This window comes from Harpia harpyja, chromosome 21, assembly GCF_026419915.1.
Source record: "Harpia harpyja isolate bHarHar1 chromosome 21, bHarHar1 primary haplotype, whole genome shotgun sequence".
Classification (NCBI taxonomy): domain Eukaryota; kingdom Metazoa; phylum Chordata; class Aves; order Accipitriformes; family Accipitridae; genus Harpia; species Harpia harpyja.
The window spans coordinates 12,410,672-12,434,688 of NC_068960.1; the positions used below are offsets into that span (position 1 = coordinate 12,410,672).

The window sequence follows — 24,017 nt, forward strand, 5'->3', positions numbered from 1 at the left end:
AGCCGACGGGCTCATTCGCGGCGCGGACGCTGTCTCTTCAACCAGCCATACACCACAGCTCGCACAGGGCGATGGAGAGGCCTAGGGGCGGGCTCTGCTCTGTAGCCCGCTGCAAGGAAAAAGGAGCGGAGGGGGCGGGGTGCGTTAGGCAGCCAGCCAATCAGCAGCAAAGCGTTTCCCAGCCGCCACCAACCAGAAGTGCCGGTTTCCAAAACAAGGGTGGCGAGCCAATGGGAAAGCCCATCCTGCTAGAGCTCCGGCCAATCGAGTCAGACCGCCTGCGGCCTCCCGGCAGCAGAGGGCGCGCTCGGCAGTGGCGGCGGCGCTGCCGAGGGCGGAGTGGGGGAGGCGCTGCCGTTATCGTCGTCAGTGTCGCCGCCGCTGTCGCGCGCCCGGCTCGCTGGCTCCGCCTTCCGCGGCGCTGCGCTCCCGCGGGCCTCAGGAGCAGGTAGGGGCTGCGCGGCGGGGCGGGGGAGGCAGGCAGGGAGGGGGGAACCGCGCTCCGCTTCCCCCGCCCGCGGCGGGGCCCTACCGCCTGAGGAAGGGACGACCCGGGCGCGGGCGGCGCCGCCGCCGCCTCGCCGGCCCGTTCCCTTTGCGCCCCGTTCGGCGGGGCAGGCGTGGGTGCCGGCCGCTCCCCGGCCGAGGGTGGGGCCGCGCCGCCCCGCCGCCGCCGCCGCCGCCGCCGCGGGGTCCGCCGTCTCGCCGCTCCCGGGGGAGCGGAGCGGCCCTCCCGCCGCCTGTGCCTCGGCGGCGCGGGGGACGGCGGGCGCGGTCGGTCACGGTCGTCGTCGGTTCCGCTGGAGAAGTTGGCCGGGCCGGGCCGGGTGGCGGGCGCCCCTGGAGAGAGCTTTCCGTCGGCGGTCGGGAGCCGGTTGGCGCGAACAAAGGCGGCGGGCGGGCCCGGCCCGGCCCGGTGCGGGGCGGGCGGCGTCGCCGAGGGGCTCGGGGTGGCGACGGCGGGCCCGGGGCCCGCTCAGCCGCGGCCTGAGCCGGTCCCGGCGGGTGCGCTCCGTGGGGCTGGCGGGTTTGCCGCGGCCGCTCTCCAGGAAAACCGGCGTGTTCAGAGCGCTCCTGTTGCATCGCGACTGGAACAAAACCCCGGTGTTTGACAGGAAAAGCGGAGAGCGAAGGGCTGACAGCGGCCGGGAGCGGGAGGGGGACGGTCTCCGCCCTGGGCCCCCGGGTCCTCCCGTGCCGTCGCCTTTCGCGCGTGACGAGTTTTTCGGGCTTTCTGCGCGAAGAAGTGCGGGCTGTACGTTGTGGTCTCATGCATCCAAGTAAAGCAAAAAACAATGTCCGTTTTCCGCTTCTTTGATTTGTTGAGACGGTATGCTCGGTTAGGCAGCACTGTTATTGTTTTGTTACAGAAAGTCATAACTGTATTACAGGAAGCGGGGGGGGGAATCAAAGCCAAAAAACCCGAAGACGTGTCAATTGCAGTCATCGAAATCAATTACCAAAGCTTATCTCGGTGTAAATTCTGTTGATAAATCTGGATTTATTGATAAGAAACTCCTTCTTCAGCTTGAAATTTTGGATCTGTTCTTTACTGAAGTGTCTAAGGGAACAGTAAACCAAAGTCTTCCAGTCCTACTCCTTAATTTCCTAGGGAAGTGAAGCAACTTTACAAAGCATCTTTGTTCTCTCCTGTTTCTTTCATGGATTTTAAAAAAATGTAGGAAAGCTATGAAAATAGAAAACAAACCTTGAACAGTATCTTATTTTTTTGTGCGTGGGGAACGAGTGGGAGGAGATGCAACTAAATACTTAAGGTAAATAAAGAATGTGGACTGAATAGGTGTTAAACAGTTGCTGTAAAGTCGGTTTCATTTGTTTTATTTGGATATTTCATTTTGATAGATATGTTCATTTCTCTTTACAGAAATAAAAACTGAAACTGAGTTATGTCTGTGTTAAGTGGCTTTTTCAGTTGACACAATAGAATTCTGTGATTGTGACCAGAATTGTTAGATTAAGCAGAGGAATTAACACAAAACTATTGAAACGTGTCATGTATTGTTTTCCCTGTTTCACCCCCAGCATGTTACATGTTGGAAATGTCTTATGTGACAGCCCAGTGATGCATGAGCATGAATATTAAATCTTTCGTGCCTTTGCTATCTGAGGAGGACACTTCTGAAAAGGTTTTGTATTAAGATTTCTATTTTCCCTTCCTCCTTTTGATGCCTGTCCAAGTCTGTCGAGCAGTTGACAATCTCTGTAAGGCATGTGTTACTTTGCACTGTACTTTATTATCTGTAATTATTCATTTAAACTGTCAGATGGTTAGGATGGGCAATAAAATTGCTTTGAGAAGTCTGCTTTGGGTCAGGCTTATTCTATGTTGGGTAGGTGCTTCATGTCCAGTTTGATTTTTTTCTTGGCTGGGTTGGAACTGGGTTTAGTGGAGATGTTTTTGTCGGTGACACCTCCCTAAGAAGCAGTTAGGGTATAGCTGCGTGTGTGCCACTTCCTTTTCTCACTTGTCTCTGTTGAGATAAGGGTCTGCTTTCTTGCGCCTCTGCTGTGGGAATTATACGTATATAGCTTTTTGGATCCAGATGCCTCAACACGTTATGCTTGTTGCTGCTGTTAGTGGTGCAGGAGGTAGCAGCAGAGATGGGCTTTTGCTTCTTATAGGCAAAAGGGATTTATACTGCCCGCCTTTTAGTCATATTCACTCCTACTGTTCTGTTTCAGTCTTCCCCGTTCTCTTTGCAGTACTCCCTTTACTCTAGGACCCAGGGTGTAACGTCTCCCTTCTGGAGTACAGTTTTCCTATATGGAAACATTGGTGAACTGTTCATGTTTTCATTTTATACACAGACTTCTGGTTTCACAACTTGATTGCTGATCAAAGTTTTGGCATATGATGGTATAGATGATGGGTTAATTTTTGACTGAATTGATTTCATATTTTGGATTTGTTACCTTCTCTCCTGCCTGTGTCATAAAGAGGGGGAGAAGGCTGATGCTACAATACTAAAGGGCGTTTCTTCACTCAGTGTGATTTTCACTAGACTTGCACCCCAGTCAAGGTTCATAATTCAGCTGAACCACTGAGGCTGATAGAGATCAATCAGCAGCAATCATGATAAAATTTTCAGTGTGCTTTGTACTGTACAAAGATCTAATTTGGGATTCCTGTAACCCAGTAATTGCATTAGTAGTGAACTCGATGCATGGCAAGAGGATACGCTTCTGTATCTTAAAAGAACTCATCTATACACTGCGCTTAGTTTTTAAGTTTTAGCTCTGTGAAGTGCAGTGAGGACCACTGACTTCCAGTTGTTTTCAGCATTTAGGCGTGAAGGTGCAGAGAATGCTTATTTGAAGTATTTATAATAGCTGGAACCATTAATGTCAATAACAAACAACAACAGAATTATTTGGTCAGCTGAAGGTCATTAATTCCTAGTGGTAGTAGTTCTGGTCCCAAAATAATGTTATGCATTTTTCCTTTATTTTCCATTCACCTCTAAATAAGCTGTCTGCACGACTGCATGCAGCAGGAGAAAGGATTAGTCCTGCCCAGTTCCCTATCCTTTGGGACTGAATTTTCAACTGTGGGGTACCTTGTGTGCATGGCAAACTATAGATACTTGCTCCCTGGATTTGCAATTTAGAAATGGAAAGGCTAGACTGTCCAAAGTTTTAAGCAGTATGACCTTCCTTTTCAGAATAACCAAGGTCTGTATTCCTTCTACAGAAAAACTCAATTCTCTGCATTCTGTATGAATTTATTGACTTGCATTCCAAAGATCAATTTTGCTTTGCAAGATACTCTAGCAATTGTTGTGTTCAGAGCCCTTCTGCCTGAAGAATTATCCCAGGCATATCCTAAATATTGTGGATGTCCTTTAAAACTTATCTTGAATGCCTCAGAAGTGCCAAAGTACAGAAAACAAGAAAATTATCGGGCCGTGTGCTGGAAGGAAAGTAAATAACCAGTAAGAGGCATAAGTGGCTTTGTAGAAGAGAACAGTGTGGGTATTCCTGTCTGCCAGAGCTGGCACAAACCCGTTTTCCTCTGTAACTCCTATTTGTGTAACTGGACCAGCATCTATCAGAAAAGGTGACATTGGCAACTGGCAGTGTACTTTCTGTCACTTGGCTTCTGCTTTTGTGAAACAGGATGAGTTGAAACCTGTGATAAAGATAAAACAGTATGAATTGTCTTTAACTTGCTGGGGTTTAGGCAGCTTTTTTTTTGCTTTACTAGAGTTAGTAAATTGGGCTTGTATTGGTTGTGTAGCAGCAGTTGTAGAAATAAATGCAACAATCAGTTCTGCCTATGACCTTAATTAGTGATACATTAGTCTGCCTTTTTTTTTTTTTTTAGATCCCATACTGTTTGTTTTTCTTTCCTTTAGTTTGTCTCTTTCAGTGAATTGCACAAAGAGTAAAGCAACAGTATAGGCTTTGTTTTTCTAGTAATAGTTACAAGCAACAAAGCAACAGTTTGACTTTTTTAATGTATGTACATATCTATATTTGTTTTAAATTCTGTCCCTGCAAATGGAAGAGAAAAGCTGTTGCTAAATAGGTGGGGGTTTTTAAACTTTGAAAGTGGATGGATAACATTAAAAGTCAAGACGTGATTGTTATTTGCCTTGTATACAACTGAGTCTAAGGTGTTTCTGGTTGCTTAAGAGGAGCTAAGGATAATTTGGATGGGAGAGATCTGTTAGAGGTGCTATCTGAAACAATTCTAAATCCTCTGCAAAATCACCAAATACTGGGGCAATGTGATGGTCGAAGTATGTTAAGGAAAGGTAATGTCTGCCTGAACTTCTTAGGGATGCAAATGAGTAAGTAGAAAAAAAATAGAAAACTGCTTTGAATAATAAATTACACCATTTGCATATGTTCATCACTTGCTAGCTATTCTTTTGTCTGTGATGCCATTTTGTAACGTTCCCATTAACTTTATTGTTATGGAGAAATTGGATCTGCACGTCCTGAAGTTTCCATATATCATTTATTCTTTAATATTTATGCTAGAGGTGATAAATAAGTGCAGTTGTTACTGTGGACTTTTTTTCATCTTTTTGCAAGTTGTTGGTGTGCAGTATTGGGGTTGCTTAAAAGTAGCAGAGTGAAGCTGATCTTAATACTTGCCCAGATCTTGACATATGCAAGACTCTTGTGTTGGCAAGGTATTACTTTGTCAGTTGTTAATTCAGGGGATTAAAGTATGTTTTACATAGCTTACTTCTTTTTGTGGGAAAGCATAGGCTGATATTGCTGCTGTCTTTGGTTAGTATGAGAATTTCTTATTCTTACTAGCCCTCATTTGAATTCTAAAACCTAAACCATGAATGAGAAAATAAAAAATATTCAGATGCCCAGTAAATTTCCTTTTTGGCATTTATATTTAGATTTCTTCATAGATAGGCTATTGTTATTCATTAAAACATTTATAATAAAAGTCTTTCATATATATGCCAAAAGCACAATATAAGTTACTAACTTGTGGAAGAAAAGATGATACATAAAATAACATGAAAAACAGTTTAAAAAGGTGTTCATGGTTATTTCCTCTCTGGAGAGTAGATTACTGAGTGCTATTTATATACCTAAACAAGCAATATCTGAACAATTCATGTCAGTGAACTACTGTAGCTGTCCATGATACTTATCTACAGGCTGGCTTTTATTTATTTTTTTTTTTAAGCTTGCTGATATTAGAAGTCACAGTGGGAAGTGAGGTGAAAGGGGACCTTGGAGTGCTTCCATTAATTTGTTTAGTGACCTTAAGGAAAGTACTCAGTTTCTTATGCTCGTTTTAGGATTGTGTTTCAATAGGACTAACTCTTAATGACTTGAAATGGTACTCTTAATGACTTGAAATGGTACTCTTAATGACTTGAAATGGTGTAGACTTCATACATTCATTTAAGATGCTTTGGGAAGGTTTGTAAACATTAGAGCTGAAAGCTCTTCAGATTGTTTCATTATTCCAAATCGTTCAGAGAAAGTAGGGCATCTTCTCCAGCTGGTTTCTATTCCCAGTTGAGATTTTGTTGAGTTTGCTGGGGGTTATTTTGGTTTTTGTTTTACTTTGTTTCCATTTGTCCATTATTGATGTGAAGTGGTAAACTGGCACAAAATACTGGCATTTTTTAGATTAGTTTCAAGACTTAACAGAAATGCACTGCAGGCAGTTTGAGTTTTTTAACTATAAATTCCTACAAAAAGTAATTATCTTCACAAAAAATACGTATTTCGTCAAGCTAGAAGCCTTTTTCTGAATGTCAGTATTTTCAGAATAAGACTTTGACCTGCTGATCTTTTGTAAAAATAAGTTGTGTTCGTATATTGCAATTAGTCACAACTGTATGCAGCTCTGAAAGCATACTTTAAATAGCCTTATCACGAAGGTTATACAGATTGGTTTAGCCTGTTTAAGTTGAATATTTGTAAATCCAGTAAATGAAAGGCATGAATTAAAAAAAAAAAAAAATCACTGATTCAGACTACTTGAAATGAAATGTCAAGCTGATGATGTGGAATTACATTAAAGTAATTCAGCTGTTCAAATTAAGTAGGTAGTCTTTACTAGTGGTAAAGTTTCCATGATTTTCACTTTGGTCAACGGGCAGACATTAAAGCAGTAGTATTTTGCTTCTAATTACACCTTAGTGGTTGGGTGATGATGAGAGACTCCAGAATTAGACTTTATGGTGGTTTTCTAATCAGTTTGGGTTTTATTAATAAATATACTAGGGTCTTGAGTTTATTTGTACTTCAACAAACAAATAAAAGTAGTACAAAGCTATTAAAAAGGGACCATGTGGAACCTTATCTTGGTTTAGCACTAATGCATGCAAGCTGAGCTTCTAGTTTGGTTTAGTTTCACTAATTTGACTCTGCATCATGTAGAGTAAATAAGTGGAAAACCAAAGATAAAGTAGAAATTGGAAGAAAGGTTTTCTGTAGAAGTGTCGTGTAACTGGGCACTGGCAGAGGGGGTGTTGGTTCTGACCTGGAGCTTCTACCTATATCTCTGTGGGCACTTCAGTGTTTGTCTGAAGTTTCTTCAGAGTGTATTCTCTGAAGGTGTGGTGCAGTATCATCTTTGTATGACGGACTTAGTGTTGATGTGAGATTGGATCCTTCTGGTCCAAATGCAAACTGCTATATATTAACAGCCATTTATCTTTCTTCCTTTTTGAGGAGTGGCATATCCGAAAAGTGGATGTTCAGGATAACATGTCCAATGTGTCGGAAGAGAGAAGCACTAGACAACAGGACATTAAGAAAGGACTCCAGTTTATAGAGTATGGTTTTGTTGTTTTGTTCTTGTATGCTTGTACGTGTGTGTGTGTATATATGTGTGTGTGTATATATATATATATGAGATGGGTAGCCCTGGGAAAGTCATTTTAATATAGCACCAGTGGAGGAAGGAGGAGGACCTGTGTTTCTCCTCAGAATATTTGCTAACACTAACATGGAAATGGGAAGCAGTCTTAAAGAAAAGACAGAACCCCTCTTTGTTCCCAAACAGAGCAGATTGAAGGTGGGAGGGTATTCCTTTTCTGCCTTCAAGAAAAATCAGCATTGAATTTCTTTGGTGGGTGGAAAATGTTGATAGCCTGAAAATCCACCTTATACTTAGGGACAGCTACACCTAAGACTAGGTTGCTACTGAAAGGGATGGGTTTGTTCACCACTACCTAAATGTTTCAACTCTCTGGAGCTAAAATTTAACCTAATGAAAAAGCATCTTAGTAGTTAATTTTCATTTGGATCAATGCCAGATTCTTCTGTAGAAGATCTTGGCTAGCTTAAAATCATTGTGAAATTTCACACTAGTTCACTGCTCGCATAAGGCATTCTTAAAAAAAAAAAAAGAAAGAAAAAGAAAACTGCCCTTCTAAGAATTATTTAGAAATAGATTCTCAGATAACCTATATGGGAAGGGAAAGGGTTCCTATTTTTCTTCCTGAAAAGTTAGAAGTAAATACCTCTGTTCTCTGCTAGAGAAGATCTCTGTTGTGTGTCATACAAAAGTACTCTTAAAATTCCTGTAGTGTCATTGGTATGACTTAATTAAAATTGATGTGTTCTTTTGACAGATAATTTGTCATTTTATAATACTTACAAGAAGATTGCAGTTCTCCTCATGTATAATCTGTTTCTGCACAGTGAAGGAGAGGAAGGAAATTGTTTTTAAACAAACCACATTGAGGTTTTAAACTCAAAGCATTCAAAACCTTAATACATTTTGAACAGCAGAGTTAGGATTCGCTATGTAACTTTAAATGAAAATGAGTCATTAGTAATAAGAAAACACAGTTGTTTAGTACAAACTAATCTACAGCACTTCGGCCTTGTTCAGTGAAGGCAATAGACAATATTTAGAGTTTTGACTGTTGCAGCAAGTGAGACTGTTTTCAGTAAGAACCAGTGTTCTCCAATGTGATGGTCTTTTAAGTAGTATGTATAATAAGTAAATACTGTAATTTCTTTTTCTAGATCTACTTTGCCCTATCCAGGGACGCAAGAACAATATGAGGTAATGAAATTACTTTTGCATTTCCAGAAGAGTTTTTAACATGGACCTATCTTATTTATTCTTGTTTTTAATCATCATTTAAGTAATGATATAGTATGAATGGTAATTTACAATGTCTCAATATTGGAACTGGAGGACTACTTACATTGTGATACGGGTGTTCAGATATTTGGATGCCTGGAATTCACTTGTATAGCAGTTCAGATTAACTCTTTCTCTACTGGTATTGGGGATGAATTTGGGGCATTTACCGGATAAAACAATGTACTACTCCAACTAAAGTTTAGAGTAGCACAGCAGAAGTGAGATGAAAGGACCTCAGTCACATAAATCTTCGTAATTTATTTTGGTTTTGTACGTGTTACTATTTTGCATAATATTTGACTTATATTTTCAGACTTATCTTTTTAGCATTTTTTTCCAGTGGTAGGTGGTTTCATTGGATTTGAGAATATAGTAGATAAAAATGCAATTGTTCATATTTTAGATTAAAAAAAATCTTTTGCTCTGCAAAAGAAGCCTTTGTGTACTACTGGTTTGCTAGTTGCTGTGGCTGCTGCTTGCTAAAAGAATGTATGGAATATATATGTCTTTTTTTAAGTTACTTATACAAAGTAATTCTTTTATCAGTAGTTCAGCCTCTCTTTTATTTACATGTATTGTGGTGTTGAATATTAGAGATAGTCTTGGAAAAATGTTGGAAGAAAAATACTAATATAGACAAAAGTTCTGCTTTTCATTTTGATTCTGTGAATTTACAAGTATAAATTTTCTATTTAAAAATTTATTTGGAAATATAGAAGACAAACAACAAAACTGCTGTTGATGAGTGTTTCTTTTCTTTGTTCCAGTTATTTATACGAGAGCTTGTTAGAAATCTTTTTAATGAAGGGAATGATGTATATCGAGAAGGTGATTGGAGAGGATCACTGAGTCATTACACAGAAGCTATAAACATAGCTGATTATGCTAATTCTGAAGAAATCCATGTCTCTGATGATATTTTAGAGAAGCTGCACGTGAACAGGATAGCATGTTTTTCAAATATGGTAAGCTTCTGTTTAAACTCTATGATTTCTCAAGAACAATGTGCTAACAAAGTATAAAGACACGGAAAGTTTCCTAGTGAGTGAAAAGCTCTTGGTGTTGGTTTGAGAATCGGCATGTTTCAAATCATTATTTTGGCATATTCTTTGATATATTCTTTTTATAAGTATAATAATGAGATATTTTTAGTTACTGATACTAGAATATTAACATAAGAGTCATACTAGGCTTGGAAGTTGATGGAGCAGTATTTTTATCCACTTATGCTGCTGATTGCACCTGAGTCTGCTGCTTTCTCTGTGGAATAAGATGGCTGTTGTGAAAGAGCTAAATTGTCTTCATAACTATTACTGTATTTTACATGAATGATGGCCCTGCTTGTTTTTAGTTGCCTAAGTTGGTGACTTAGCAAAACTCATACATGCAGAGTGCAGTGACCTTGGTGAATGTTTTATAGTGTTTTAATACCTTCATCTAATATAGTTTAAATTTGATATTTTGATGATAATAGTTCTGATTAGTGCCTTTTTTCTTTTTTCTCCTCATAGGGATTGCATGAAAAAGTTCTAGAAGACTGTGAGATAGCATTAAGATTGAATGAAAACAATTTCAGAGCTCTCTATCGGAAAGCAAAAGCTTTGAACGAATTGGGAAGATATAAGAAGGCTTATGATGCTGTAGCAAAATGTTCTCTTGCTGTGCCACAGGTAGGTAAATTATATATTGATGATTACTTTTAAAAATTTAATACAGAGAACATATACCATCCTCAAGACCACTGAAAGTTTTTTGGTTGGTTTGGGTACTTTTTAATGCAGTAAAATATTTCTTATTCCTTTAAGAATTATTTTTTTGTTGTGGAAGTGAAGTCTGACAGCAGACATTATAGTCCCCAAGCTCAGTTCGTTGAGTTAACTTTCAACAAAAGAAATAGTCACTTTGCAGTGGGAGTCAAGTGCCATGAATGTTTGCAATGAACACTACAACTACTGAATTAATTGTTTAAAATTCTCTGCAGTCAGAATTATACTTGGGACGTGAAGTGAAAAAACACCCATAATTATAATGTACAATATTGATTCTTTTGATAACTGTATTTTAGTTTTCCAGGCTTTTAGTAACATTTTTATCTGTGCATTGTCCTCCATCTGAATCACTTACTATGCACCTCTAATCTTAGGCTATATCTATATTAGCAAGCAGTGTGTGGTATAGGATAGGATCTGTAGACTGAAATGCTGGTCCTGAGGATCTGATTTCCATGATTGTTTGTGGGTTTTTTGTTTGGTGGTGTGTTTTTGTGTTGTGGTTTGTTTCTGGGTTTTTTTTAGAGAGTTGGAGTTTATCAAGTGGACTCCTGCAGCACTTTTGATTTACTTTAATCCAAAATGAATCTAATTTGGCTCTCTGAGACCCTTCATAATGCAAACTAAAATGCAGCGAGTGAGGATGGTTAAGAGATTTCACTTCCGAAGTACATTCCTGATTTGAACTAAAATGCTGATGGAAACTTTACATGCTTTGCTGAAAATAGACTGATCACAGGACAGAATACTGAGTTGCATTTTTTTTCGCCTTTCTACATCAAAATTAAAGTGAGATGGCTAGACAAACTGTTGAGCGTAGGTTTACCTCTTGATCCAGAGAAGGTTTTAGTTCTGTTTCCAAAGACACAAGCAGTTTATCTGAATGTGTAACTTTGGACTTTGGATCTTCACTTTGCGCCTCCAGATATGAATGTTTTTGCTTAAGGTTTATATGCCTTTATATAAGTTTTATAAATAGCTTTCTCTAGCTGTAGAACACATTCTGAAAACTAAATCTTAAAATAATTTAAATGGATAGTTGTTATAACTATAGGACAGAGTGAAACCAGGTTTTTAACTCAACTTTTCTAGTTGTATGATGCAATTACTGTGAAAATACAGAGTTCTCATTAAATATTCAGCAGTGTTATGTAGTAGCTGACACTATGGTAATCAGAAATGTGGCCTTCAATTTGTGTAAAAACAAAACAAAAACCCCCCATTCCCTCAAAGAACAAATACCCTCCCCAAATAAACAAACAAAAAATACTCACCCACAAAAAAACCCACTTGTCTGTACTTCTCTGGTTTTGGAAAAATCTTTATATTATTTTAAATTCAAATAAAAGGAAGAGAAGGATACTGTATTTTCTGCTTTTTAAAAAACTCCAAATATTAGAGTAGTTTTCCTTGAGGGTAGCTGTATCTTTCAGCGTTAGCTTGCAGTCCCAGATGTTTGTGAAAGAATAAAGATGCATTACGAGACATCTTGCATATAGGGATCTTGCAGAATATAGACTGAGATGTAAACAGATGTCTTGACTAGATGACAATACATGTAAATGATGAAATTTTATTTATGTCTTTTAGGATGAAAGTGTGATTAAGCTTACCCAAGAACTAGCTCAAAAACTAGGGTTAAAAATAAGAAAAGCTTATGTAAGAGCAAAGGTAAGATTTTATTTTAACAATTTACATTGAAGTTTCCCTCTCTTGATTCCAATTTTTTATTTAATGAAGGTTATCTTTTCATTGCAGCCACCCTCCTCAAATTCAGTTTCTAGCGATGTATCTGCTCAGGTAAGGTTTTACATGTTCCAAGTGCAAGCTGACTTGAAACTAGAGGGAATAATTGTTTCATAATTTCACAATGATTAAGTGGAAATGGTGCAATTGACATTTTATATAAGATGCTGTTATTTTGGATTTTAGGGTTCTATGAATCTTTGTGTTCAGTTTTGCTGTATATTTATGGCAGACTAGGACATAAGGTTATCATTCAAGTTATCTTTGTAGAATAAGTGTTAGCTAAAACATTAAATTCAGTGAGATGAATATATTTACTTTTAATGTCTTGAGGCAAGGGCATAGTTAATGTGCTTATTTATTTTTTGTTGACAGTTATCAAAGTAAACGGTGTTGGGATAAAATCTCTTTTAATTTATGTATTTTTCCAAACGTGACCTTCGCTAGCAGCTGAACTTGCATTTATCTTGCTATTTGTAATGTGTCTGAGTAGCAGTAATGAGAAGTTCATCTCTATCTTACAGACTTTTTTCATGGGCATGTAGACAATTTAGCTGTAAATAAGTGAGGAAATGTAGCAAAAGCTCATTTAAGATACTGTTTAGACTCTTTCATTCCCTGAAGTATCATTCTCACTTTTGTTGGTTGGTTGCAGATTTTTAGTGATAACATGAGTGGATTTCAGTCTGCAAATGGATGCTTTAGCTAAAAAACTATTTGACCTTTAAATTCCATTAGACTTCATAAATTTCAAATTTTATAAAACCTAAATTTGAGGACTTACATTCTTAGTCTGTAAATATGTATTTGTAATTTTTAATGGCTCTTGTGCAAAGTGCTGAGAGGTATTTTTTTTCTCACTTACAGAATTCTTCTTCTGTAGAAGATATTGAGTTAGGTGAGTCTTGTTGTGTTACAGTATTAATGGTAGGAAGCTAGATATACCATGCACATCTCGTTGTATTTGTTATGAAATTTCTTAAGAAAATTCATCTTGTCATTTGAAAGATCTGTGGTAAAAAGTCTGATCTCTTTACCTTTAAAACTACATATTTAAGTGGCTGAGCAAATTTCCTTTCGGTCTCTTCAACTTGATATGATTGTAACTGCTCCTATAGTGATTGTCTCATACTGTTATCTTTAACTTGGAAAAATACGGAGGGGAGAATATGCCAAAGATTTAGTAAAGTATTAGGTCTGTAACTTCTCCTGTCTTTTTTAGTTTGAGTAATATATAAACGCTGAAATATAGGTACGCATGAATTGGAAGCTAGTGGAAACTGAAAACATTGAATGTGGTTTTACTTAAACGTTCTTCATGTTTCTCCACTCCCTCACCCCCCACGTTGTCAGGGTAAAAGTTATGCAAGATATTTTTACATCTTTGAACAAAAGTTCCAGTCATTCCCGTCTTACCTGTTTCAGATTTATCTGACCAGAAGCAAGAGATGGTTTCTGCTGCTTCTTCATCAAACTTTGTTTCTGAAGTGTCTAAAGTGTCATCAGTACCTGTACCATCTTTATCTTCTGTTATGCCTCTTCAAGTGGAAAAGGTTTCTTTGCCTTCTGCAGTGTTGGCAAATGGAGGGAATGTTTCTTTCTCTATGCCAGAAGCATGTTTAGATTGTGGAGATGGAGATATAATTATTGGGGAAGAACTTGATGAATTACTTGATTCTGTGCCTGATCCAGATGAAAGTGTAATGGTAAGACTTTTTTGTTTATTTTCTTTCTCAAAAGACTGTCTTTGAGTGGGATCTTGTATTTTTATCAAAGGGGCTAGTAGCAAAATGTGAGTTACCTTTCCTAGTTACATTGAGCTGTATTTGTGCATAGTTGAGTTGATTTTTTTCTCAGGGGCAGATTGTTGCAAATGTGGCTGTAAAGGTACCAGGACCCAGCAGAGCTCCAAAGACAATTACATTGGTTTTACATGTTGGAAAACCTGAGTGAGGTTGCTAGGGGAGGGATACTACTTCAGAAATACTGCTATACTACTACCAACACTGCCACAGTGGGAGGGATATTATTTGCAGGAAATGCTATGAAAAGTGAAGTAGACTTTAGAAGTCTGAGCTGGTGTGTAGTCTTTTTTGTTGTTGTTTGTTTGTTTGTTTTTGTTGTTGTGGTGCAAATAAACCCTCTCAGAACCTGAAAATGTGTTGGAGTGTCCACCCTGTAGTTGAAGAAACTATAGTTAAACATAACGCTTATAGCTTTGCAGGACAGTAGTACTTGTGCTGTGCTCTTCTAGTGCATTCACTAATATCTCTGCAATCACAGCTTTGTCCAGATCCACCTCCTGGATAACCAGAAATAGTTAGACCATCATGAGTCTAACTTTTTATATTTTTTAGAAGAGATTATTAGAGAAATTTAGGCACATGAAGAGTTGTTCTTAATTACACCATCATTCTAGAGCTAGAACAGACTGTGAAGCATACAGAGTTCCTCAGCTGTTAGTCAGAATGAGAGCTATGATTGATCAGCAGAGATGTCTGAACTTATCAGCAAGTTTACTGACTCTCTGCTGTGGCCCTGCCAGTCATTCGGAGCCCTTAGTATTGCAATGTTAAATGAGGCTGTGGCATATTTAATTTTTCAATGAGTTGTAATTTTAATTCCTTTTTCAGCTGTGGCTGCAGCTGTAAATCTTTAAATCAAAAATGCTTGGGCTTCTAATTTTCTGTTTTATGCACTTTGTTTTGTAGAAAGTATTTTGGAAATGTAGAAAGTAATTATTTTTAAGAGATCCTAGGAGGTTTGCCATATGTCCTGGTTTCAGCTGGGATAGAGTTAATTGTCGTCCTAGTAGCTGGTACAGTGCTATGTTTTGAGTTCAGTATGAGAAGAATGTTGATAACACTGATGTTTTCAGTTGTTGCTAAGTAGTGTTTAGACTAAGTCAAGGATTTTTCAGCTTCTCAAGCCCAGCCAGCTAGAAAGCTGGAGGGGCATAAGAAGTTGGGAGGGGACACAGCCAGGACACCTGACCCAAACTGGCCAACGGGGTATTCCATACTTCCACATCTAGTATAGAAACTGGGGGAAGTGGGGGCGGGGAATCGCCACTTGGGGACTAACTGGGTGTCAGTCAGCCGGTGGTGAGCAATTGCACTGCACATCATTTGTACATTCCAATCCTTTCATTATTGCTGTTGTCATTTTATTAGTGTTATTATCATTATTGGTTTCTTCTTTTCTGTTCAATTAAGCCGTTCTTATCTCAACCCATGAGTTTTACTTCTTTTCCCAAATTTCTCCCCCATCCCACTGGGTGGGGAGGGAGGGAGTGAGTGGCTGCGTGGTGCTTAGTTGCTGGCTGGGGTTAAACCACGACACCATAGTGAAAGCCAGGAGGAAATACAGCGTACCAAGATAGACTGCAGTCTCGTGTAGTATAGAATCTTGAGTGAGTTGTAGGCTAACAGCTTGGGGAACAGGGATTTTCATGTTGGTCAAACCCCTTGCAGACCTATTTGGTCAACCTCCAGACAAGGGGGGAGCTTCTTGGGATGACAGGGAGAAGGAAGAGGAACTCCCCCAGTTGGTATGTCCTTAACAAAGGAGTACAGAAGGATGTGTTATTTTCCATGGGGGAGAAAAAGATGATCTGGCCTTTGCAGAACATGGTGTCATTTGATTGTATCTGAAGATTTATTTCAAAGCTAACTCTTAACTCTTTACTCTACTGCAATTTTAGTTATGTTCTCTTTATTGAGGAAAAAAATGTTGATTTCTGACTCTTCCTACTCTTCCCTGTTGTTTCATGTTAACGTAATTTGGAAATTAAGCTCTGATCTGATTCATAAAAAAAATCCAAAACTGTTAATAATTTAATAAACTTCAGCCAACTGAACCTTTAAAGTGGTTGATTCATGGATAATTCCTTGCATTAGGGCATTGTTTAGGGTTTGATCACTGTAGTTCTCTAAGTGTACTGTAGCTCTGTACAGTACTGTAGTACTGTACCTCTTAGTGTTGTTTTTCAGCAGGTTTATAAAAACTTTGCAAAAACTTTACTAAAACAAATACTATTGCATATTGTGTTCTTTAGAGGTTTTTTGCAGTGTGTGAACATTCTTTTTAAATTTCCTTTTTTCCAGCAAACTACAGGAGCCAGAGGACCTATTCCTGCAGGAAGTGTAGCTCCTAGTGTACCTTTCTCTGCCTCTTTGTTGGGGACGCTGCCAGTTACTGCAGGATTTGTTCCTTCACCTTCTCTTTCAGAAATCTTTTCACAACCTTTGGCTTCTTCACTGGAAAATTTTTGTTCACCATTAAGCACCTTCTCAATCAGTGACCCAAAAAGAGGTAAGAAATGAGTCTTAACCTTTTATGATGAGAGTTGTGCATGAGCCAACTGGCTTCCGTTTTTAGCAAATGGGTTTTCACAACTATTCAGTAATAATTAACACTTACATAATATTTGATGTGTGCTCACAATTTTGGAAAGTATTGATAATCAGTGTTGGCTGTACACAAGAATTTATAATTAAAGCTTTTGTTTACTTGGGGTCTGCATAAGCATGCTCCAAGCTCCCTCTGTTCAGTTTTTCTGCATTTATTGTGTAACTTACTTGTTTCAGGTGAATAAGTATGAAGAAGGAACCATGTTCCTTCAAACTTTTTTTTTTAAAAAAAAAAAGGTGTTCTTACAGCTTAAACCATTTCTGATGATTTGGCAATAAACAAGAATTCTAAAAGGCTAATATAACTGTGTACGCTGAAAAGATACCAGTATTGCATGTTTGGATTCAAACTCTGGGGACTATAATTACATAGTGAAATCAGGTATGTGAAATAACAAGATATAGATAGTCAATGAACTAGAAAATATAAAATAAAGTTTTGTCTCTAATTACCAGTGTTACAAGAGCATGCTCGCTTTAGAACAAAGCCAAATTTACAAAATAAAATTAAAAATAGGAGAATCCTCTTAACTCTCTTTCATGTCCTCATTTTTGATAGTCAGGTATTGCTTGTCTAGCTACCCTTTTTGTACTGCACAAGTATCTTCATGTTGCTTCAGCATATGCCTGTGAAGGTACTGCTGATGTTAATCAGATGGTTATATTGAAGATGATTACCTAGTAATTTTTCAGCCCAGATGTTTACAAGGGGCTTTTACATAATTGAAAAAAAAAGTAATCATAGTAAACAAAAAAACCTTTGGTGTTTGTCAAAACCCCAAACCTTTGATACTTCTACTTGTCAGGAATGATAAATAATTTTTTGCATAGGATGTTTTGGGGAACTGAAATAACAAACTTCTTTTTATTTCTTTAGACCTCTCAAGTTCAGCTTCTAGAGATGGAACACCAACACTTAGCAGCAATAATTCCCCGTTATTTGTAAGTATTTTTCATGTTTTCTTTCACGTCAGTTCAAATGTTAACACCTTGAAGGCTTAACATAGATCTTAATTTTTACAGTAGAAGTTTCTGTTCTTAAAAAATGGCACTTTTACCTTTAAAATATGATTCTGGGTTGGAAAACAGTTGTACCATAGCTCACAGCAACAGTAATTGAACACAAGAAAAAATGTACAAAGGGTGTTTTATGTATGCAAACTTTGACTGCTGTCATAGCCACTTTTCCATTCTGAGGAACTTCCTGTAAAATACTGTGGAAGTGTAAAATAACCAACCTAAGAGAGAAAATCTCTTATGATCTGAGTGCCAAATAATCCTGGAAACCTGTCCTAGTATAGGAACAGAACAGAGATCACCTTGTGTCTGAGAATCCATCTGGTCTCTGTACCCTGGTCATGCTGTATATTTTCAATCATGCTGCTGGCCATTGATTATGTGTGGAAGGGTGGCATGAAGGATTGCATCTTTATGAGCCAGGATGGAGTAATACTTAGCCTGGCAAGTGCTGCTGTTCTCCCTGTACCTGGTTGAGTCTTGTTATATGCTTAGTCTGTGCTGGGTGTTACAATTTTTTTGTGTGTAGTCTTTCTTATGCTTTGAAGAACAATTTCAGTAGGTTAAATTTTAATTGTAGATAAATTAAATTATATGGATCAAATAAAATATGCTTTCTTCCAACAGATAAATGGCCCTAGTAGTTTGTTTGGGTCTGAAAATTACATGGGAATTGCAGGCCAAACTAGAAATGACTTTTCAAATGTTTTTAGCAGCGCAACTGCTAATATACCTATATCTTCAGCACTTGCGGGAAGAAACCCATTAGAAGGTACACATGAGCTAAGACAGGCCTGCCAGTTATGTTTTGTCAAAAAAGGTAAGGGGCTTTTGGACTCAACTGGGTTGATTTTTAAAAAATTAAAAAGCATACATTTAAAATTTTAGTGTTCATAAGTTAAAATACTGTTGGCTTCTAAATAGTGTTAATCCTGACTTGTTCTTTGCAGATGTAGTACAAACTTATGATTAAGGAACTGGTAAAATGTTTCAACAACTATTTTATCTTCTTTCTTCTTGTCTTTATTTCGTGTCCTAATAGATTCTTGATTCCTAAACCCACCACAAATCACCACATGCTTTCCCCAACCTGTAGGTTTACTATGTAAGGTCGTTCACATTCTGTATTCACTTTCCTCCCAACCCCCAGGCTACTGTGAAGAATGACACCTTTGCTCAAGACTAAAAAAAAACTTGCAATACTCTCTCTGATTGGCCATGGGGAATTGAACCGCAGTTCAAAGTACCTGGTAACCTTCACATCCCATCTGTTTTATTGTTCTTTCAAACTAATTCGAAGTCATAATCCTCAGGCTTCCAAACCTTAGTAATAATTAACTCCACTGTATTGACTCAAAGGATCTTAACCAGTATTGGGCTTTAATATAACTAATCTTCTAGGCCTGAGCTGTTGCTGTTAAATAGAGCCATATTCTAGAGGCAATAGCTTTTATTAAGACTAATCTTAAAAATAAGCTTTGTGTTTCAAGTTATAGGCTTTATTGATATACTAATGAATTGTATTGAGACATTTAGGGGATGACTATTGTAGTTTTTAGAACTTTTCTATTAGTTTAAAATTATTTTTACAAGAAAAAAATCCATGAAATAATGTTTGAAAAACCATAGAACACGTTCTGTTAAAAGCAGGAACTATAAAAATATTGGTGGAAGTACTTAGCATGTTCCTAGCTTCACTTTTTGTATCTAAGCATCTATTTCTTCTGTTTCTTTGCATCTCTATGAAAACCTTGGAGTGTCTCCTGCTTTTACTACCTACTTTTGAAATTGTACTGTTTCATCAGCTTCTTGTCTAGGGGAACTGCGTCACACTCTTGTTTTTGTAGTCCCTTAAACAGTGACATTCACTGAGCATTTCTCATCTTCAGACTCTCCCCGATTTCTTCATTTTGGTGATAATGTAATCTTCGCTTTAGTATCGTCCTAAAGACAGAGTTTAAAGCTAGGCATTCTTTTGTTTCCAAAATCACAAAGTTCTGGGATTGGCATTTATTTTTGGCACGAGTGTACTTCTTATCTAGTGTGTTTTGTCTCTGAACGTAGTAACTGTTTTAACACAATGGAAGTTGAAGGTTAAGAGAGCCATTTACTGATCCTTGGAATTCGTCTGCATTGACTTACTCTAAATAAGCAATTTAAGTTTTAAATTAGTGTTATGGAAACATATACTTTGGAATTTGAAAAAATGCAGCAATTTGTTGCTCTCCCAAAGTAATCTTAAGGTTGTAACACAGCATCCCTCCCCAAATAACCTGTGTTTTTTTTCTTGCTGAGACTGGTCCTTTTGTAAGTATTCAGTTTTTTTCTATTCTGCTCAACATGGCTATTAATGACTTTTGGTTCTTCAGAGTTGCTGGTGCAAGTAGGAATTCTATACAGTGTGTTCGTGTACTTTGCTTTTGGGCTCATGTGCCAGTCTGGGTATGGAAGTGTTAAAAGTATGCTGCAATTTATGCAAATATAAGCAATTTTCTGTGATTGTTTCAGGTCCTAAATTATTGGATTATGCTTACCATCCCAGTTTAGAACATAAATGTAAGAAGGATATTCTAATTGGTAGAATAAAAAACTCTGAAGATAAATCATGGAAAAAAATACGTCCAAGACCAACAAAGACACAGTATGTGGGACCATATTATATATGTAAAGGTATGTGTTCTAGATAGTAAAATGTTAATGCCTACACTCAAAGTAATATAGTTTAGCTTTTCCACAGTGAAGTATAGATTGAGTTTTTATTTTTGCTCATGGGAGGTGAAGGAAGTTCACTGGGTTGTTTACATTTTCAAAGGCTGTAAGGAGAGCTGTGTTTTGACCATTAATGGGATTATTTAGGGAACACGCACTGTACTTCTGTACTGTTCTTCATCATGAATAACTTCACTTCTGAGTGGTGGGCTATTACTGTTCAAAACAAACAAAAAAGCATTCTCTTGTTACACTTTTGCAGTATGATCCTCTACTTACGATGTAAGCAAGATGACTCGTAGATTAATTAACAGCTATATTTAAGCAAAGGGTATTTTGGGTTCTCAGCATTGTTGCCTTAGACTAGAAAAGAATAGCTGATGGAGGTGTGCATCAGCCTTTCTGAGGAGTCTTACATTTTCAGCAAGTCATTCAGCATAAGGTTTTGCTTCTCTCCGCTAGAGTTAAGTGACCCATTTACAACAGATGTAGCTTCTTTATTAAAAACATTTGAAATGGAGATAGAGGAAGTTTTAAGATGAATTTACAACAAAAGTTGTGTAAAAGCGATGTCCTATTCAATGTTGTCATTTTAGATGTTGCTGCTGAAGAGGAATGCAGATATCCAGGTCATTGTACATTTGCGTATTGCCAAGAGGAGATTGATGTGTGGACACTGGAGCGCAAAGGAGCCCTTAGTCGAGAAGCTCTTTTTGGCGGAAATGGAAAGATCAACTTGACTGTGTCCCGACTTCTTCAAGAACACCATGGATTATTTATGTTTCTTTGTGAGGTGCTGCTTTATTTCTAATGACACAGTAAAAATGATAATAATAAAATTACCTGGAAAGAAATGCTTTAGTTCATGCATGACTATTTTGTAAATTTTGAAATGCATGTTCAATAATAATCTGGCTAGCTTTAGATTAGAGACTAGTTGAAGTCTCTAAAATCTTTAAGGTAAGGTATATTTTTAAATATATAAAATACATACTCTATAATTACCTGTTTTTGTGTTCCAGAAATGTTTTGATCACAAACCCAGAATAATAAGCAAAAGGAACAAGGATAACTCATCCTCTTGTTCTCACCCTGCTATGCATGACTTTGAAGATAACAAGTATGTCTGAAATACCATCTCTCTAAGTTTCAAATTAAAAGCAAAGGTTTCAGGGCATTTTTTAATATTGACTTTCATTTCTTACCTATTGATCAACTTATCTTCCTTGCTAACTGACTGTTATGCTTTGGTGGCATGGGTAAGACAAACTTAGTGAACAAGGATTGTCTCGTGACTAAATTGAAAGTGAACTATTTCTTCATCAATGCATTCAAAATTAGTGGTATCCACACTCATGTTTGAATCTTAGCGGTTTTGGTGTCAGCTTGTTAATAGCTTATCTACCTGGTGAGCTGCATTGATGTATACAGATGTGTGATGTTAAATTAATACAGGAATTCATAAGTTTGCTCTTTCTTTGGTCTGTTTTGCTTATTTTGTTGTAGTTTTAACTCAGTTAAGAACAGGTTTACCTTAATTACAGTGTCTGAAATAGACCATAGTCCTTATTAATTCAGTTGATAAAAAATAGTGTGAGGAAAGTGTCTTTATTCTTTGAAAGTTACAAAGACTTCATAGTGGTAATAGTGCTAAATAAGTTTTGGAGAATTAATAGACTTAAGTTTTTATATGATGGAAACATAAATGGGAGCATTTTAATTGCTTTGTTTGTACTCTACTTCCCTATATTGAGGAGAAACTACAGCTGTAAGAGCTGGGCTGTTACTGTGATGCATCAACTCTTTCTTTAATGGTGCTCTGCAAAAGAATAAGTACTTGTATTTGTAATTAGATCAGGATATATACTTGACAGTGGATGTGATATGCTTTCCCTCTTGGAAACAAGTGATCCAGCTGGATTGAAATTGGTAATGCTTTGCAGAAGAGGGACCTCTGGATCTCACAAGAGTACTGTATCGTGATGTTGGTTTACTCAGCCTAGAAATGATAATTAGATGCTACTTCCTTCTGGAAACTTTTTTGACTTTCTGATTTCAAGTAAAAATTGTTAAACAGACATTTGAATAAGCTGTGAAGAGGAGTGGTTAATTTACGTGTTTTTTCTGCACATGAACAAACTCATTTTAAGGAATATCTAAAATTTACTGTTTTCAAAACAGGTGCCTTGTCCACATTTTGCGAGAAACTATGGTGAAATATTCCAAAATCCGCCCTTTTCAAGTTCGATGTCAGCTTGACCTGTGCAGACATGAGGTGCATTATGGCTGTTTACGAGAGGATAAATGTTTTTATGCTCACAGTCTGGTAGAGCTTAAAGTCTGGATAATGCAAAAGGAAACAGGTATGTTTGGTAAAATGCTTGCTTTACTCTTCATTGTAATGCCACTTCGTCCTTGTCTCAACTCCCTTCTGAAATTAGCAACTTGGGATCAATGCATTCACTTAAATTTGCTGGAATCTTTCATATAGCATATTCAATAAACAGTAATGTAAATATGATGCAAAGTATTGAGTAGGCTACTAGCTATTCAAAATTAGCAAGTTTTTGGTAATAAAAACTGTCAAAACTACTCATTACAATCAGATTTTTTTTTTTTTCTTGAAATAAAACTAAAAGTCTTGAGCAGATATTTTATCCAAGTCAAACTAGGTTTGTTTTTATTTTTAAACCTTCAAAGTTTGGAAGATCTTGATCAAATTTTTTTCACAGAGCACTGAAAGAAAAGCTTGAAATATTTTATTTATGCCATTGTTTCCCTTCATCCCCCAGTATAAGAATCAAGTTTTTCCACCGTTAAACCGTTCTTTTAGCTTAGTGCCATTCTGATAGTCTTACATAGTGAGCCAGAAAATAAATCTTTCCAGTTCACTACTCTGTCTCTTATTAGTATATGTGTTGATAAAACTTTCTGTTCTTGCTTACACAGGACATTTAGGCTGCTTCTTGCTGATATTGCTTGGTTTTGTTGGTTTTTTTGAGGATAACAAATTTTACTGCTTCAGTTCTAGCTCATAGCTTTTGAATGACATGTTTCTGTACTTGCAGTCCGTTCCTTGGTCATGAGTTCCAAACTCTCCATGACACTTTTTTTTAAAAAGCAATTGAACTGTTAGCAGTAAATAATTGGTACCACATAACAGTTGCTCATTCTTCCTACTTTGCCCTGTATGATAGCAGTACTTTACATTTTAAGTAATCATGTTGGATCATTGTGATGCATGGAGGAAAAAGGGAAGTGTGGCAATCCCAGTGTGTTACAGTGTTTCTGGCATTTTTGCCCTTCTATGTCTGATTTATCCTCACCTGTCCGTTCTTTGAAGAAGAGGTTCCTTGTCACTTCAGCTTTCTATCTAGATTCTTGTACAGGCATACTGACGTGAGATGTCACACTGACCTGAAAATTTTGGAGGAAGAAAGTCAAATAGAGACAAGAGATGACTTTTTTTTTTTTTCTGATTTCCTGTTCTGTCTCTCCTTGGATGAGCCTTTAGAAATTTCTGTGTGAAACTAAAACAGTTATTTTCTTACCAGCTGCCCCTACAAAATCAAGGATAGCAAATACTTACACTATAATTTCTATTTTGAAGTAAGGGTTGGGTTTTCCAAGAAACTTGATTCGCCACAGAAGGCATTATTTTTTATTTTATGATGTGTTCATGCTGTCCTCATGCTTTGCCGAAGTCAGTTAAAGTTCAGTCTCTGCTCTTTGAATGAGGTTCCTCTTCTGAAT

At 37.6% G+C, this 24,017-nt stretch overlaps 1 protein-coding gene across 3 annotated transcripts in view; it reads left to right on the plus strand.

The window, feature by feature from the left end:
- Positions 1–321: 321 nt before the first annotated feature.
- Positions 322–24,017, plus strand: part of ZC3H7A (zinc finger CCCH-type containing 7A) — a 30,116-nt gene continuing 6,420 nt past the window's right edge. The window contains exons 1-17 of one of the 3 annotated variants that reach the window (XM_052772766.1): positions 322–448; positions 7,183–7,286; positions 8,488–8,527; positions 9,379–9,576; positions 10,123–10,281; positions 11,971–12,051; positions 12,139–12,180; positions 12,994–13,024; positions 13,552–13,832; positions 13,984–14,013; positions 16,233–16,440; positions 17,416–17,480; positions 18,183–18,375; positions 20,064–20,225; positions 20,861–21,057; positions 21,287–21,384; positions 22,446–22,627. In XM_052772766.1, the coding sequence (XP_052628726.1) occupies positions 7,219–7,286; positions 8,488–8,527; positions 9,379–9,576; positions 10,123–10,281; positions 11,971–12,051; positions 12,139–12,180; positions 12,994–13,024; positions 13,552–13,832; positions 13,984–14,013; positions 16,233–16,440; positions 17,416–17,480; positions 18,183–18,375; positions 20,064–20,225; positions 20,861–21,057; positions 21,287–21,384; positions 22,446–22,627 (2,035 nt within the window). In that variant the 5' untranslated portion in view covers positions 322–448; positions 7,183–7,218. The remainder of the gene's footprint in view (positions 449–7,182; positions 7,287–8,487; positions 8,528–9,378; positions 9,577–10,122; positions 10,282–11,970; positions 12,052–12,138; positions 12,181–12,993; positions 13,025–13,551; positions 13,833–13,983; positions 14,014–16,232; positions 16,441–17,415; positions 17,481–18,182; positions 18,376–20,063; positions 20,226–20,860; positions 21,058–21,286; positions 21,385–22,445; positions 22,628–24,017) is intronic. The other 2 variants (XR_008232817.1, XM_052772765.1) reach the window with 2 other exon arrangements.